The sequence below is a fragment of the Podarcis muralis genome, chromosome 15 (genome assembly GCF_964188315.1).
Source record: "Podarcis muralis chromosome 15, rPodMur119.hap1.1, whole genome shotgun sequence".
In the NCBI taxonomy this organism is placed as follows: domain Eukaryota; kingdom Metazoa; phylum Chordata; class Lepidosauria; order Squamata; family Lacertidae; genus Podarcis; species Podarcis muralis.
In genome coordinates this window covers 43,254,197-43,271,694 of record NC_135669.1, presented here as the reverse complement: position 1 = coordinate 43,271,694, position 17,498 = coordinate 43,254,197, and the positions used below count along the sequence as shown (strand labels likewise).

At 46.8% G+C, this 17,498-nt stretch overlaps 2 protein-coding genes and 1 long non-coding RNA gene across 5 annotated transcripts in view; 2 read left to right on the top strand and 1 right to left on the bottom strand.

Annotated features, from left to right (window-relative positions):
- Positions 1-36: 36 nt before the first annotated feature.
- On the top strand, positions 37-13,751 carry LOC114585588 (uncharacterized). 2 transcript variants are annotated; one of them, XR_013390846.1, is made up of 3 exons: positions 37-131; positions 3,713-3,802; positions 9,088-13,751. It is a non-coding gene; the product is annotated as an uncharacterized LOC114585588 (long non-coding RNA). The 2 variants fall into 2 exon arrangements; XR_013390847.1 differs by lacking the exon at positions 9,088-13,751 and adding an exon at positions 7,722-8,188.
- Positions 3,807-10,185, bottom strand: TMIGD1 (transmembrane and immunoglobulin domain containing 1). Of its 2 annotated transcripts, none has more exons than XM_028708394.2 (7): positions 10,158-10,185; positions 9,634-9,736; positions 9,146-9,424; positions 8,182-8,460; positions 6,855-6,958; positions 5,659-5,699; positions 3,807-4,690 (listed from the first exon to the last, which is right to left on the bottom strand). In XM_028708394.2, the coding sequence occupies exons 2-7, from the start codon at positions 9,710-9,712 to the stop codon at positions 4,687-4,689; spliced, it is 786 nt and encodes a 261-aa protein (XP_028564227.2). In that variant the 5' UTR covers positions 9,713-9,736; positions 10,158-10,185; the 3' UTR covers positions 3,807-4,686. The 2 variants fall into 2 exon arrangements, with proteins under 2 accessions (XP_028564227.2, XP_077775574.1); XM_077919448.1 differs by having other exon boundaries at positions 8,264-8,460.
- Positions 13,752-15,715: 1,964 nt separating the features above from the next.
- Positions 15,716-17,498, top strand: part of CPD (carboxypeptidase D) — a 32,675-nt gene continuing 30,892 nt past the window's right edge. Inside the window, exon 1 of the mRNA XM_028708391.2 lies at positions 15,716-16,434. Coding sequence (XP_028564224.2) covers positions 15,716-16,434 — 719 coding nt within the window. The remainder of the gene's footprint in view (positions 16,435-17,498) is intronic.

Below are 17,498 nucleotides of genomic sequence, written 5' to 3'. Positions count from 1 at the left end.
GGAGCGCGGCGAAGGACAAACCTCCTGCGCTGTCCTTCGCGGGTTGTCTTCCCCGCCGCCGTTAGAGGGGCGGAGGGAGTTTCGGGGGGCACGCCTCTTAAAGGAGCCGTTCAGCTTTCTCGCTGTTACAGGTACAAGTACTTGGATTATTATTATTAATTATTATTATTATTATTATTATTATTATTATGGCGGCTTACACAATTCCATACAACACAGATAATATACAAAAAGCTAAAAAAAGGCAGTAGAAGCTAATCGCTAAAAAGTTAATTAAACGCTAATACAGAACTCTCCAAACTGTGTTTTGACACGCGTGTCTGCTGCAGTGTGTAGGTGTGTCATGCAAACGCTCCCTGCACTCCTCCCGGGGCTGGAAGGGGGTTGGTTTAACCTCCGGTTTGCTAGTAAAACTGAATTACTGTGTCGCGAAATGATGCATGTCTAAAATGTGTGTCACCAACATGAAAAGTTTGGAAAGCTCTGCTCTAATAGAATTAAAACAATATTTTTTAAAATAAAAAAATCTATTAAATGCAGAGGATAATGAAAACACAGCACTGTTAAAATACATTTCCTTAAAAAGCAAAACAAAACCAGTGAGTTCCCATCCAGCCTTGCTCCCCCCCCCCCCCATTCCTTGCATGGAGAGGGAAAGAAGATGATGTTTGGGGGAGTCTTAATGTGCCCCTTGTGCTAAATCATGCTTCCTTACAACAGAGATGTTGCTGGTGTTCCTATTGTTATAAGAAACGGGTTTCCCTTCTTCAAAGCGTCAAGGGAGCTCTGACAGCGCCACCTACTGTGCCTATAATGAATAACACTGACTAATTCACAACGTCAAACCATTTTATTCAATGGATGGCTGAGGCTCATTCATAAGCCATCAAGTAGTGTTTCCATATACAGTACATCGCATAATGCCCTAACGTGATTTACACAGTATGTACATACGCCAAAGAACCGCCATAGATAAAACGATAAAGTTTATTATTTAGACAAAATATAAGATAATGAATTAAGTCTATACATTCTATACGTTGTTAAGCTGACACCTTAAGACCAGGCATAGGCAACCTCGGCCCTCCAGATGTTTTGGGACTACAACTCCCATCATCCCTAGCTAACAGGACCAGTGGTCAGGGATTATGGGAATTGTGGTCCCAAAACATCTGGAGGGCCGAGTTTGCTTATGCCTGCCTTAGACTCTTTGAGCACTTCCTCTTGCATTCCTAAGAGTGGGCTTGTTCCTGTGAAGGGTAATAACAATGAGTCATCGTTAGCATGTTATTGACATGAGGATGAGTGATAAGGAACTGGCAGGAAAACCTTTTGGACAGATGGAAAAGCACCCATGCCTGCCTCTCCTTTTGTCTCTCTGTTTAAATAGTCATATAAATGTTAAATAAAACTCTGGACACCCAAGGTGTCAGTGACTTACCTGTATCCTGCGAAGCTTACCTGTAACTCTATCCGATGTACCTCCCTTGTATGACATATTTCTGATGCTCTTGGTGGGTGGGCTGCGGGGAGATCAATCTATGGATCAGAGGGTATAAAAATTCTGGTTTCCTTTTGTTTGGGGTTTTCCTCCCTCCTGCATGCGGTGAGTAGGGACCCTGTTGCAACAGTTTATTTCCTTTTAAATAAAGATCAGGCTTACTAGCTGCTTTCAGTATACCCTGGTAGGCCTCTGCTTTTCTCTCCTACTGATAAAGACCTCCAGTGGACTCTATATGGGCTCTGTAAGGGAATTATAGGAATTTCTTACAACCTTTGGCCAGTGGACATGCTGGGCTGAGCCAATGGGAATTGGACTCCACACAGCATCCAGAATGGCCACACACTCCCCTGGACTAGCCTTCCCCCAACTAGGTGCCCTCCAGGTGTTGTGGACTATAACTCCCATTTGCCCCCAGCTGGGAGTTATAGTCCACAGCACCTGGAAGGCACCTGGTTATGGGAAGGCTGCTTTGGACTGAGCTAGCTGGGCTCTGACTCATCTTCCACACCTCCTAAATTACTTTATTTTTATGATCCACCATAAAAGTTTTGGTTTGACAGCTTGGAACAGATAAAATGAGCCAGCTAGACTTTGACCCTGTAAAAAAAAAGAGGGTGTAACCAGGGGGGAATATATACTTGTGTGTGTGAGAGAGACTTGAAGTCTCCTTGAGGCTTCACTTACCCACTATCTGCTTCTGCATCATCTACAAACTTGCTCTCCTCCACCTCCAGATCATTTACAAACATGTTAAAGAGCACCCCCCCAACATGGAGAGGGCACCACTTTGCTCCACCTTTTGTGATTCACTTAGAACTTCATTTTCTCTCCCCGATTAAATAATAATAATTGTATACAATTGATGGGAATGGGATGGGCGGAAGCAAGGGAAGGGGACTGCCAAGAGGCTCCCAAGAAGTACTTAAAAAAAAAAAGATGTGCCGTGTGTGGGCACCCATAAAAACCAAGGTAAAGGGCAGAGCTGAGCAACCAGTCAGTCTGGCAGCAAACATGTATTGTCTTGATTGGAGTTTTTAAGCAGCTTTGAGCAAAACCTTCCCTGGGGCTGGGAACAGCCAACCAGCTGATTTCTTCCTCCCACCTACACTTCCTATTTATGCATCACTTAGAGACGGCTGTGATTAAGCAGAAAAATATTGTTGAAATAAAACAAATGCACAAGCCTCTGCCTTGGTGCCAAGTGGTCTTCATGGAGCAAGAAGCCAGCAATCCTGAAAAGAGCAGAGGCCCAAAGTGCTGCCAACTTTTATGCTTTTTGCTGTCTGGCTCGGCGGCTCCTGTGCCTTTAACTACAGCCTGATACACAAAAATGAAAAAACAACAACTTTCTGCATTGCCCATCATGGCAGGGAAACAAAAGGTGCTTGTAACTCATTTGGATGTAGGTAGGCCTGCTCAGAAGTAAACGAGGGTGCATTGTATATAACCCTGAGGACTGCTCCGTTTACACCTTTTCTTCTCCTAGCCCTGCAAAAGTATTGTGTATCATCATAGTTATTGGCCAGGTGGACCTGATCAGGATCACGTAGCTATAAGGAGGGGAGCATGCAGCCTGCAGTGCTTGGGCCATGCTAATAAAATGGGCAATTTTCTTCTGGTGCGATCATTACATTTTGTGTGGCGGGCAGCAGAATGTGCAACGTGGCCCTGAGACGGCATAATTCCTTGTAATAGCCATGGGGCAGCCTTCACCAGCCTGGTGCCCTCCCAGCTGATGGGAGTTGTAGTCCAAAAACTGAAGGAAAGCACCAGGGCTGAAATAGCAAAACATTTTCTTAGGCCTAGAAAACTTGGTGATGCCAGACTTCCGTCAATTAACACAGTCGCAAACTTCTCCCCAGCTGTGTTCAACCAACGCATTCTGCTTTCCCCTGTAAAACCATTTCACAAAATAAAAATGCAAATTTGCTCCCTCTATCAAACAGCAGGAGGCTGCCCCACTGGAAAAGAGAGGCTTTCTTAGAGCCACGCCAGTAAGATGTTCCATGAAAATAAGCTAATGAGACAGAAATGTTTGCCACCCCCAATGCAGACAGATGGGACAGGGACTGTTTAAGGCTGCTGGGATGATACTTCCCTGCTTTGGTTTTGTCAAAAGCTCCCTGTGTAGGTGGGGAGAAGGACAAATTAAGAGCCCATAGCAGATACTGACCAGCAAAGTAATGATCAAATCCTATTTTTTGCAAGGCTTCATTTCAGGTTATGCAGGGCCTTCTTAAAAAGGGAGATGCCTGAAAGCAGCAGCGGAAGACACACCTGCAATCATTCCTCACACAGGTACTTGTATTGATATTGCATTTATTTGTTTGTTTGAATATTTATGATTCTTTACATAAATATATGTAAAACATAATTAGAAAAACCAATAAAACAGCAATCAGTACTGGCTGGTTAAAAGGAACAAAATCATATTGTGTTTAAAAAGTGCAAATTTCAAGAGACGTCTGAAGGAAGGCTGGAGTGGTTCCTGCTGAACTTCTGCTGGCAGAGAGTCCCACAGGGCAGAGCCCACTACAATGAAAGGTTCAGTCCCTAGTGAAAGTCAGCTGAACTTCTGGGGCATGGAGTACATCCCCCCCAAGAGGTGGCCCACCAGAGGATTTCAGTGATCAAGGTGGAGAATAAAGGATCAGACAGTTAAGGTACGCTGGTCCCAAGTTGTTTAGAGCTTTGTGAGTTAACATGAAGACCTTGAACCTGGCCCTGTAGCAAAACAGCAACCAGTGATATTACTTTTTTAAATAATCTGCATGTTTACACCAAGGACAGGGAAGACTTTGGTCCTCTGGGTGGCGCTAGGACTCCACCTCTCATCAGCCTCAGCCAGTATAGCCTGCAGTCAGTGATGATGGGGGTTGGCAGCATCTAGAGAAACAGATTCCCCATTCCTGATTTGCAATTTGGGCATTTGAATGGCAAGCCTGAAGTTAATATTTTACCTTGGTAAAACACCAAAGGTCTGGCCAGCCTGACTTTCTCAATTGTAAGCCAAATATATGCACTTAAACCTACAGGAGCAACTGTCAGACAGCAGAAAGGGTGCAACTTTTAAATGCTATCAAAGAGGCCTCTGAACCAGGGCCCTTAAAAGCTGGAAGGGTCTTGTCATCTGTGGTGATGGGCAGGGGTGCTCCTTTGCTTGCTGCAGGGGAGGAATTCCTTCACCTGGAGGGGAAGAAAACAGATAAAAAGTGAACACATCTGAAAGGAGCACAGTATTTTTTAAAAAAAACAAACAAACCCCATCTTGGCTAGATGATGATTTAAATTTGTATACTGCCCTTGATTAGAAGATTACAGGTTTACAGCATAACAATGCAAACTGAGAACACAACATAATGACAAAACAAACAAACAAACAAACCAATAACCCCCCTCCTATAAGCACATTTAAAAGACCATAGATTAATCAGCCACAGGCCTGGTTATAGAGGAACATTCTTGCCTGGTGCCTGATATAAATATAATATAGATATAATAAGACAAGGCTCGAGTTGAGCTGAGAGCACAGCCACAGCTCTACCCAGTGTACAACAATGTTCCCTTTCATTGGCTCTGTGGTCAGTGGCTAGATTCAAATCACATGAGACTGGAGTGTACATTCCCACCTTCAAAGATCAAAGAAAGGGAGAAAGCTAAAAGAGGGCTTGTCTGTAACTGTGGCTCTTCACATGGTCACCTGTGCAGCCACATAGCTGTGTTTTGTGCCCATTCGGCACAGGTTCGTAAGTTGCACGCCAGGCTACAAAGCAGCAGCACCACCACCAACATATCAACATGCCACAACACCCTGCTCTTGTGTGCTTTTGGGGTCCTTTTGAAAGTCAGCTTCCAGCACCCAGAAAACAAGGGATGGCAGTTCCAAAGTAGGCCTCTCTCTTGGGAAGACTGCAGGTTCCCTCTTGCTTGCCTGGGGTGGTGTGGTTCTAGGGTGCATTTTCCCTTGAGGCAAGGGGGGGGGGCTGACAGGCTCCTGCACAAGCCCCATATTGGTTGGGAGAGAAGGGGGTGCCTCTAGGTTTTCTGCTTCAGGCTGCACAATGCCTCTGGCCAGCCCTGCTTTGAGGAGGAGCTTTTAGGGCCAGCTTCATCACTGAGCTTTCTGAATAAGGACTGGTGGCAAAAATACTTACAGAAACGTGTTGCTTGACGAGTTGCACCCTATCCCAAAGCACTAAAATAAAAATAAAAAGGGAGGGGGGTGGAAAAAAGAAAGGCATAAATGCGACACCCTTGTCAGCTTTTGTATATTTATTTCTGCCACTGGTTTCAGTGGACGCCTTCCAGCTGCATACATTTCGGATGGGAGCTGAGTCTGTGGTTTTGGCAGGGCAGTGGTGGCTCACCTGTGGCTTTCCAGGTATGGTTGAGACCCCAACTCCCAGCAGCCAGCCATGATGGGAATTGGAGTCCCAACAGCATCTGCAGGGACACAGGAGAGCTACCCCTATGCTAGGAAGTAGTAGCAAGTAAAAATCTTGCAAATGTGTACATAGAATCATGGAACTGTAGAGTTGGAAGGGACCCCAAGGATCTTGCAGTCTAACCCCCCACATTGCAGGAATATGCAGCCGGCCAGCACCAGTTACCCGTGACCTTGGTGTTATCAGCACCACGCTCTAACTGGCTGAGCTACAACACAGGAGCAGCTTTGGTTCCCACCTGACACAGAGCCCTCGGCCCTGTTGAAATGGAGTGGCTGGAAGTGTCTCCCCCACCTCCTTTCAACCCCGCTCACTCCTTGCTCCTTCCCCACTTTCAACAAAGCAAGCAGAGGATGGGGAAAAGGGCTGTGGGTGGCATTTCAGTCTGAAGCACAACACCATGGCTGGGTCAGAAAGGTGTTCCCTGAATGGCGCCCCCTGCTGGCTGAGGCAACACAAAGGGTTTCCCCGCTGGTCTCTGCCATCTAATAAAGGGTGGTGATACACTAGGGTGCCTCTTTAGCTTCCAAAATGAAACAATGTCTGGACAGACAAAAGAAAGGGACCTTCTCACAGCATAAACTATGGAATTTGTCTTCAGAAAGAGGCAGTGATGGCCATCAACTTGGATGGCTTTAAAGGAGGACTAGACAAATTCATGATGAAGGAGGCGGCTATCAGTGACAACTAGCCAGTGTCTGAGGTAGGAGGCCTCTCAATACCAGCTGTTGGAAACCACGGGGGGGAGAGTGATGCTGTTGTGCTCAGTTCCTGCCTGTGGGCTTCCAATTGGGGCATCTAGTTGGCTACTGTGAGAACAGGATGTTGGACCAGATGGGCCCCCTTGGGTCTGATCCAGCAGCCAGGCTCTCTTCTGATGTTCTAACATACCAGGTCCTTCTTACCTTTGCAATCCGCTTCCATCGAGCCACAATGCCAAAGAGGATAGTGAAAAAAACGACCACAGCCGCAGCAATGACAGCCTCCATTGGGAAAGGGAGATTCCCTTCTGTTGGGAAAACAAATGCAACCCGCCTTCTCAGCTGGATTTTGGACGTGGAGTATCAATGCTATTAAATGCATTCAGTGAACAGCAGAAGCTACCTTACACCAGGTCAGGTGTTTGCCCATCTCATCACAGCACAGCCTACTCTGACTGGCAGCATCTCTCCAGGGTCTCTGGCAGAGAGAAGTCCTTCCCATCACCTGCTACTTGGAGCTGCCTGAGACTGAAACTACATGCAAGGTGCCTGGTCTACCACTGGTCTCTCCCCAAACACAGGAGGCTGCAGACTTGACGGTTGTGAAAGGCCGATAGAGTTTTATGCTCTCCTAGAACCCATGAATGGAACAAGAGTGTGTTCAGGAGGTCCACAGGGGCAGCGTAGATATGGCGGTCCTGATCTTGCCAAACGCTGGCTCCTACCAGCCACTCACAAATCTCATGAACCAGATGCTTAATATTCTGGGTGATGCCTTTGAGTCTATACTCAGGAACTGGAGTGAGGGATGGGATCCAAAGGTCATCTAATCCGAAGGCGGGACCATTAACCCTTTAGTCCCTCATCCAAAGAATCTAGGCCAGGAGCAGTGGAGTGACGAGGGACATGTTCCCTTGTTGCAACCTTCCAGAGGTCACATCCCAGAGGTGGCCAGGGCCAAAGGCAAAGGTGTGCAGAACTATGGCAGTGACTCTTACTATCCCCTTAAAACTCCAACCACACAAAAGCCAGAGGCTGATGCACACTCCCCTCTCTCTATTCTCCACCCAGGTAAGCGAGAGGCATTACAACAATTCAAAGACAGGGAAAAGCACTTGAGGTGAGCATGGAGCAGGGCTGGGGAGTGTTCTGAGGGCCCGAGAGACCTGAGCTCCCCCAACCTGCTGATCTAGACACAGCAAGCAAATGGCTTCTTCGTAATGACTACCAGGGCCTTGATTTCATTTGCTCCCAGTTACAAACATTGAGCTGCTGATAACGCAGCAGCTCCTGAGGGATTTAGAGGGCTGGTCCTGCCTTCACAAGGTAAACCAGAGAGAAACCTGGCCCCTGTGTGTACTTTCAGGCTTAATATCCTGGTCTTTGAAGACGACCTTGCCTGCAGCCAACACAGGTAGGGAGGGAAGATGTCAAGGACATCAAAGCAAGCACCCAGCAAGAAGACTTCAGCTGGCTGGGCTACAGGCCCCAAGTGGCCAGTGGGCCAGCCACATCACAGCAGTTGCATTACCTTCAACAGTCAGGTGGAAATCCCTCTTCTCTGTTATCCCATCCAAACTAGCCACACAGGTGTATATCCCATTGTCGGATACCTGGGCCTTTGCAATGGTCAACTGAAAGAGCTCGCTGGTCTGATAAATGTGGTAACGGGATTTCTCCAGGGTCAGAAAGCTGTTGTCCTTATACCAGGCCATCTGAGCAGGAGGGTTGGCCTTTGTGTGGCAATCCAGTGTCACATCAGCCTGTTCTTCCTGTGGCGGAGGGTCTTCTCCGCTGAGGATGGGGGGGACTGTGGAGAACAACAAAGGATCACATTCAACAGCACCCATTCCTCAATTCTTTGATATTATTCAGAACAGAGGGGGGGGGGCTTGTAAAACCCCTCAAGTGCTGTAGCACTGGTCCCAAATGACAAAACACAAAATAGCAACCATTAAAAAACAAACTTTTTAAAAAAAAACCCAAGGTTGCTTCTGTCATTGTGCAGGCAGAGCACCCAGGTCTGTAACTGCACAGAAACCAATTATTTTATTATTTATACCCCGCCCATCTGGCTGGGTTTCCTCAGCTACTCTGGGCGGCTTCCAGCAGAATATAAAACGTAGTAACACGTCAAACGTTAAAAACTTCCTGATACAGGGCTGGCTTCAGATCTCTTCTAAAAATTGTGTAGTTTATTTCCTTGACATCTGATGGGAGGGCATTCCACAGGGAGGGTGCCACCCCCTGGTTCTATAATTTTAAATGCCATTTAATTTCTGGGCAAAAAAGGAGAGAAATCTAATATAAAAATGGACTAGATTCTCTCATATTTATGTCTGTCTGTCTGTCTGTCTGTCTATCTATCTATCTATCTATCTATCTATCTAGCTATCTATCTAGCTATCTATCTAGCTATCTATCTGAAATTCTGTAGAGAACCCAGCCTACGGGCACTGCCTCCCTTCCTCAGTAGCATAGAGCTGGCCACTCACAACGGACATCCAGGACCACAGAGATCATGACAGATCCATCTCTGGCCAACTTGCAGGTAAAGGAAACTCCGTTGTCATCTACAGCGACGGGATAGATGCAGACGCTGCTGGCATTCACTTTGTTTCCATCTTTCAGGTCGACCTGTGTGTCCCCTCGGAACCAGAGCAGCTCTTCTCCCTGGCTGTTGTTGTGCACTGTGCACACGAGGGACTCTGCTACGCCTGGCTTTGTTGACAGCTGGTAGTCAGCAGTGTTGCCATTGATAGCCAGATGGGTGCCTGGGAAGGGGGAAAGACGTCAGTCCCATGAAGCAAAGTTTTGTAAAAAAAAAGACAGACTCTTAAAAAATAGCATCAACAGCTGTCCTGATTCCAAAAATCAACAGTTTGGCTGAATGAGTAAGAAGAGAGGATCATTTAATCTTCCCCCAATTCAGATGCAGAACTCCATTGGGAAGCTCAGGTGAGGACCCACGCTGGTTGCGTACCTGTGACAGCACAAGGCAAAAGTGTGAAGATGAAGAGAGGTGTCCTGCAAAGGATGCCTGCCATCCCCCCTGAGGCCATCTGCGAAGATCTCTGGCCCAAGACCTGCAGCAGAAAGGAGGCAGGAGAGAATCACTGTGTGGCTCGTGGTAGTGATTGGCCGCCGTAAGGTTGGTGGAGCGCCCAAGTCACCCAAGCTCACCCACCCCAAAGTCAGCACTAATAATAATAATAATAATAATAATAATAATAATAATAATATATTTGTACCCCGCCCATCTGGCTGGGTTTCCCCAGCCACTTTGGGCGGCTTCCAACAAGGATTAAAAATACATCAAAACGTCACACATTAAAAAATTCCCTGAACATATACTTCTTCACCCAACAGCCCGGGGTCTACAAATGCCTTCTGCATTTCGGGGAGCGACCTGTATATGAATTGAAGCTATGAGAAATAGCCCCCCACCCCAGGAAACGCCACCTCGCTACCCCACGGCCCTCTTCTCTGCCAAATACTGACACTTACGTTGGGAAAGGCCAATCGTGTGGGCACTTGTCTTGAAATGGAGAGCAAACCACGGCCTTCCTTGGGCTTTTATAGGCACCCGTGGTTATATGTCTTTATTGTTGTGCAGAGACAAGTGATCCACTCGAGTTCAAGGCCGCGTTCTCTTAAGGACTTCCTGGGTAAACACTGGGTGCTTCTCTCTCTCCCAAAAGGAAGCTGGCCAAAAACCTTTCCCAGATTTATGGCCGTGGCTGAGGCAATGAGTAACAAGCAGCAAAGTGCATCTATCATGGGTCAACCACCCCTGATTTTGACTCTGAAGGCAGCACACAGTCCTTCTGCGGGCAGAATGCCCTTCCCCTCTAACAGCACTGGGTGCTAAGGGGATGCCTTCGTGCACGTCTTTGTTGTACAAGGTGATCAAAGGCCACCTTTGAGGAGAGCCAGGTTGCCAGATCCTAAGATCCTACATCTTGCGCTAGTGAGTCACAGCATTCTGCCCATCTCTTCGCTCTGCTGAAGCAGAATTTATTACTCGCCTAAGCTACAAAGTCCAACAAGATCCAATCCAATATTATGTCAGCTCCTCATCCCTGAAGCCAAAAGGTTGAGAAGAAACTATTTGGCATCAATCCAAATAGAAAGAAAAGAAAGAAATATACATAATTAACAGGTCATTTTACCTCATGCTCAGGGCAAGAGCCAGCATTATTCTCTGGAAATTGTATACTAATGTTGACAGCCATTGCCACAAAATGTGCTATTGTTTAATACATTTGACAGACTTCACCTACATGAGCTGTAGCCACTGTTAACCCATTGCCTTGCTTTTGATGCAAGATTTTAAAGTGCAAAATGCTGGTTAGTTCACTAAACCCACTTGGACCAGGCCTGGGGTTATTATGAGAAGCAACAGGGCAGGTGGTGTTGAAGGGATGACTCTTAATGAAACCAAGGCCACATGGCAGGATCTTTGTTATTCCTCTGCTGTGATTCAAGGAGGACCATTTTTCAAACTTTTTGCAAAGAGAACTAAAATCTGAAAAGGAGCAGCCTTAGATCCCTCCAAAATAACACAACGCGGAACCAAACGGAGAGGTGCTCTAGCACCGAGGTCAGAAGGAAGCTGGCACAGAAGGAAAGTGTCTCAGAAAAGGTAACCAATGGGGCCACTTACCACTTCTCAGTCACTCCTACTTGCTGTCACATTGGATGGGGTGTTCTTTCCTGTGCCTGATGTGGCTGAGCTCGCAGTCATTTATTAAATTCCAATTTATTGAATGATGAGAGTTGCCACCAGGGGGAGCAGAAGCGTAAGATTTAGGGCTGCCCTTTTTCAGCCTTGGGATATTTGCATTCCTTCTATTTCCAAACTGTAGGATGGAGGAGACTGAATGCAACGTGGCTTAGAGGGTGCAGGAGGCTGACACTTCAGCAAGGACCCTGCTGTAAGGGTGGTAATGTAAAATTCAACTTTTTGAAAACGTGATTCAAGTCCTTTGCGTACAGGATTGAGCTAATCTCTATGGCTGCTTTCTTTGGCGGGCGCTAAAGAGAAGAAATTGCAGTTTCCCATGCCACGCTATTCAGTTATATCAGAGTTGAGATTTAAAAATGGGGGCTTGCTGATTGTTCTTGCCTTAAACCACTATGCTGATGATCACCACTGTGAGAATTGGGTTGGTTCCCTGAAAATTAGGGGGCACAAAATATGCAGGCTGACAGAGAGCTAGACCAGGCATCTCCTTTACATTTGTCACGAGACTACAATTTTGCAATTAGACAGAAAGATTTGCTGTGCACCGTGGAGGTTTCTGTGCCTTCTTTGGAAGCATCTGGCAACAGCCACTGCAGGAAATTGGCGCCCACCAACTGCAAGCCCAGGCCATGAGACCAGATGGAAAGGGAGTGCCAATCCTTAGAGATTTTCTTGGGAACATGTTGAAATAGCCACAAAACGTAATTAATTAGTCGTCACCAGTCAGGTCCGGCATGTAACTGAAAGCCCCACACACCTGAGAAGAAAGGAGATCTAGGACGTGATAAGCTGAAAAGCTCACTTTCCACATTCTTAACCTCCCGGTCTTAGACCTGGTTTGGACCAGGTTTCAGACAGGTGTAAAGGTGAGAAGGGAACCTCATGACCTGGTACAGACACAGCAGACACAATATTTCAAAGTGCTCACCCTGGGCCTTTTGGTCTCTCTCACCACCCATAAAAATAGGATACCTATTCACTTGACGCTGACACAAAAGCCCCACTCGTACACTATGTAATAGAATGAAAGTTTGCTGTCTCCCCCTTCTTCCTCCTCTCTTCTCTCTCCCCACTTCTCTCGCCCCCAACTGCTTGCTGCCTACGACAGTAATGTCTCACACCGAATATAAATAACCTGAACAAAGAACTCTACAGACTAAAAACTGATACACCGTATGTACCTTTGCTACCCAATAAAATCTTTTAATAAAAACATTTTTTTAAGTTCTCAGCAGGCAGGTCTGTGGCTGTTAGGGAAGAAATGGAAGAGACTGAAAGAGGGCAACAAAAAGGACCACAGTGCTTTCAATATTTACAGTTATGGAATATTACTTAGACTTTTAGTTGCAAAACAGGGTCCTCTCCTGGAAATACTGGAATTTGAACGTATGGTGTCAAAATATAACTTGCAAAAATGATCAAATAAATCATATGAATGAGAAGCAACACAGAATCAAAAGAAAATAATTACCAGCAGAAATGGGAAAGAGATTTTGGTTATATTTATGATTGTGTGACAGTGGCTCTGGTTAAATATTCCACAGCAAACTATAAGTGTTAATCTCAAAGTTGAGTTAATCATGCAATAGTGATACTATTATTTATTGCACTTATTACTGTAGTTTTGTCACAAAAAGTAGCTTGATGCAATTTACAAAATAGTGCAAAGATTAAAACCAGGATAAAGAGAATAAAAGCTAAAAATACATTCATACATATAAAATGCAGTTCTAATGCATCCGATACCATCATGTCCTAATCATACATATAGAACAGCAAGCGATTTCTGTTGGGAGTTGTAAAATGAATAGTGCCAATTTACAGCGTATTTAATGGGCTTAATGGATCTTTATCTTGGAACCAGATATTCTGCAGCAAGGTGTTAAAAGAAATAGAAACGACTGCATGTTATATATTCCCAATGGATCCATTAATCATACACTTAGGATCCATCAAAGATTTAGGTACTGACAAGTGACAAAGAATATCCATGTTATAACTGAAAAAGAACAAGAACTTCCACATTGGAAGACTGGAACATTGGACAGCGGATGTGACTAAACCTGACTATGGTAATCAAAATAAAGAAGGACAGATAATCTCACAACAGTTTTGTGGGGAAATGGAGTGTGTTTATAATGTACTGGTGTAATGGAGTGCAGAAAAATGTAAATCCATGTACTTTTATGTTTTATAATTTACTTATTTTCTTTGAATATGTTATGTAGAGAACGAGAAGGGAAATGTGCATCATTATTGTTCTTTATTTGCTTCACTTTCTCTCCTCGCCTTAATTAATATTGTATATTATATATTTGTACATGACCTGAAAAAAATAAAATAGAAAATTTGTGTGTGTGTGACTTTTTTGGTTAACCTTGCACATCATCGAAATCCACTTGACTGTAGAGAAACTGCATTTCCTCACCCTCCAAACATGGGGTGGGTGTCTCTAATTCCATATAGGAAAAGATATTCCATGTTTCATGTCTCTTTCCACTTGACAACAAAGTCTTAACATTCAATTCATTGTCATGACAAATGGCTTTTGGCCGCGTTTTGTCCTGGTTGCTTCTGAAGAGGCTTTCAAAACCCTGCATGAGATCCAAGGGAAACTTCTTCTCATGAGCAGCTCCTGTTAAGTGCAACACGCTTGAAAGAGAATACGTTCTCAGTGAGCGATTGCTTCTTTCTCTCTTATCTTTTGGGGGTCCAAATGTTAAAAGGTTTAAGTGCAACAGATGCAGAACCACAGAGCAGACCTAATGGCTGGCTGCATTATGGGATGGATAAACACACAGCCAGCAACCGCAGGGGTGCGAGTGAGTCACGAATCATTCATGGCTTTAGTCCCATTATGAGAACAATGTTCCTACAGAGGAATTCCTGCAGGGTCAATGCCTTCTCCCAAGACCGCTCAGCTTCCTTGATTTCACAACTCTGCATACGTCAGTCTCAAGAAAACCTCAGCAAACAAACCTTGAAAGGGTTTGGCAGCCTGCAGGTGTTTTCCTTCCCACCTGTGGCACCAACTGACCACGAAGCTGATTCTACCGTCCCCGTCCAAAAAGTCCATTATCTTCAGATATTCTGGGCAGTGGCGTAGCATGGGGGGTGCAGGGGGGCCGGCCGCACCGGGCGCAACATCTGGGGGTTAGGGGGCGCAAATCCACAGGTTAGGGGCGCAAATCCACGGGTTAGGGGGTGCAAAGGTTAGGGGGTGCAAATTACTTGCCTTGCCCCGGGTGCTGACAACCCACGCTACGCCACTGATTCTGGGGCAGCCTTTGCCAACTTATGTATGGACCTTACTCTGCATACACTGCAAGATGCAGTGATGGTCACTAACTTGGATTACTTTAAAATATTGAACAATTTTATGGAGGATGAGACCATCTATGGCTACTAAACACAAGTGGCTGTGTTCTCTCACCACTGTGAATATCTGATGCTCAATTAATCTTTATTATGATCTCGGATCAGCCACTAGAATACAGTCAAACACACAGAATCTTGCAGTTTACAGGCAAAATATCAGTTGATGGTTATCAAAAGTAGCGAGGTGACTGGCCATTGCGGCAACAGGAGGCTGGACTGGTTGGAGTCCGTTTGGTCAGATCCAGAAGGCTCGTTTTATGTTATCAAAGGAAACGGAGCCTTTTAAGGGAAATTGGTCTTTTTTGCAAGATCACGGTCAGTATCTATCTGGCTTTTTTTAACGTTTGTTATTTTGTTTTTTTAAATTAATTTGTAAGACATGCAGGATAAAAATGCAATAGCTAAACAAGATGATAGATAAATCTGAGAAATCTCCGTGTTTTCTCTTCCAGACGTGACGCTGCACACGCGGGTATCCCACTCACGTGAACAGTTGGTTACGTCGACATCATCTCTACTCTTTCCACGTCTCCCGCTTTCAGCCCCGCCCCTCAACCTCTCCGTCATCTCCTCTGTCGTCTTTCATTGGCTTCCGTCCTGCTTTCTCCCGCCCCCTTTCTCTCTCCCCCGCTTCTTTCCATCCATAGATTCCCCTTCTATCTCTCCCAACTATTCACCAACCTCGAAACGCTTTTTCTCTCTTCTCCGGCTCCTCAGGGGTTAAACAACGCCCTCTTTCGCGCCTTTAGCCCGCCCTCCAGCCTTTATTATTGGCTCTCTTCCCCCACTTCCCCTTTTCTATTGGCTGTTTGCTGTCTTCTCCGATTGGCGCGCTGCTCTGCTCCCTCCTCGCCAATCGAGTGTCGAGTTACCTCAGCGAGCACTTTTCCTCCCCTCAGCGGCGGCGGCGAGCGAGCGGCCTGTCACATCTGAGGCGGCGATGGCGGGCCGGGGCGGAGGCGGCGGTCTCTTGCCCTTCGCTTTATCTTCATTCTTCTTCTTATTTTTGTTGTGGCGGCGCGGGGCGGAGGCGGCGCACATTAAGAAAGCGGAGGCGGCGGCGGCCTCCACGGAGCCCTCGGCTGCCGGCAGCGGGGCGGCGACGCGCTACCTGGACGAAGCGGAGCTGGGGGCGTCGCTGCGTCGCTTGGCGGAGGACGAGGCCCCTCGCGGCTTGGCCAGGCTCTTCTCCATCGGCCGCTCGGGCGAGGGCCGGGAGCTGTGGGTGCTGCGCCTCAGCGCCGACCTGCCGGAGCCCGGCGGCGGGAGCGGCGACGTCGGCGACCCGGTGGGCGGACCCCCCATCCCGGGCCGCCCGCAAGTCAAGCTGGTGGCCAACATGCACGGCGACGAGGCCCTGGGCAGGGCCCTGGTGGTCCGCCTGGCCCGCGAGCTGGTTGCGGGGTGGCTGCGCGGGGAGCCCCGGGCGCGGCGCCTCCTCAACGGTACCGACCTCTACCTCATGCCCAGCCTCAATCCCGACGGCTTCGCCCGCGCCGAGGAGGGCGACTGCGGCGCCCAGCAGGACCCCTCCGGGAGGGAGAACGCCAGGGGGAAAGACCTCAACCGCAGCTTCCCGGACCAGTTCGGGGCAGCCCGGCCGGACCTGGCCAACGTCCCCGAAGTGCGCGCCCTCATGGAGTGGATGCGGCGCAACCGGTGAGTGGGCGGGGCTTCGTGGGCGGGGGCGGGTCAGGCGTCTCCTGGGAGGCGGGGCTTCCTCGTGCTAAATCATTTGAGGTTCTGTTTGTGGGCGTGGCTTCATTCGAACAGGGGCGGGGTCTCGTGCTGGGGGCGGGGCTCAGGTTGCAGGGTGGGCGTGGCTTATCTGGAGAGTAGGGCTTCATCCTGTGGAATATGTTATTGTTGTTACCCGCTCTGAGCTCGGCTTCGGCTGGGGAGGGCGGCATATAAATTTAAAAAATTACTATTATTATTTTGAGGCATTATTAGCATCCATTAGTCACTTATTAATGACTTCTAAAATCAGGAGGCAAAGCCTCAACTAGATACTAGGGATGAAAATGTTTATTGAAAACTGCAATTGTGTTTTGGTTTATTGCTACACCATTGCTGTTTTTCACACAAAAGAGTAAATGTAGAAGAGGGAGAAAATGTCATGACCCAAAGAAGGTGACATGCCAAAATGTGTTGGGCAACTGTAATTTTCCTCTCTTCATTCCTGGCATTCTCTTGAGGCTCAGGTGCTGTGTTGGTTATTTTCCAGTTCCACTGGTGCTATCTGCTCTTAATCCCCTTCCCTATGTCACAAAGTGGATTAAAGAAATAAAAACATAATACTGTACTATCAAAAAGAAACCAACATAACAACTAAATAGAAGTTACAGAAACACCAGCAGTTAAACACATTTCCATCACCTGGTACTTAAAAACTGAGGTGAGAGACCTTAACTAAGCCAGATGGGACTCCTGGAAAGTAAGTTCCTTCGTGCTGTCACGGAGATAGCCTGGTCCTGTTCTGTGTTACCACCCTTAACAACTCTTATGAAGGGGAAACAGACAACAAGGTTTCAGTAGATGTTTCTCAGTATAGGTGGTCTTTTGTGGGTGAAGCCAGTTTCCAGATGGCCTTCATTGTTGTAGAGAACTGGGTAGGAGATCTGGAGTGTGTAGTTAGAAAAGCCATGGAGAGAGGATTTTACCCTTGAAGAAGTATCTGTGGTTATGATGGGACTTTAAAACAATTTTTGATTCTGAAGGTC

Coding starts and splice junctions, on each gene's coding strand:
- TMIGD1 (XM_028708394.2), bottom strand. CDS start 9,712: ATGGCCTCAGGGGGGATGGCAGGCATCCTTTGCAGGACACCTCTCTTC. Junction 9,425..9,633: donor TTTGCCTTGTGCTGTCACAG/GTACGCAACCAG, acceptor CCCCCTTCCCAG/GCACCCATCTGGCTATCAAT. Junction 6,959..8,181: donor TTTCCACCTGACTGTTGAAG/GTAATGCAACTG, acceptor TTTTCCCAACAG/AAGGGAATCTCCCTTTCCCA.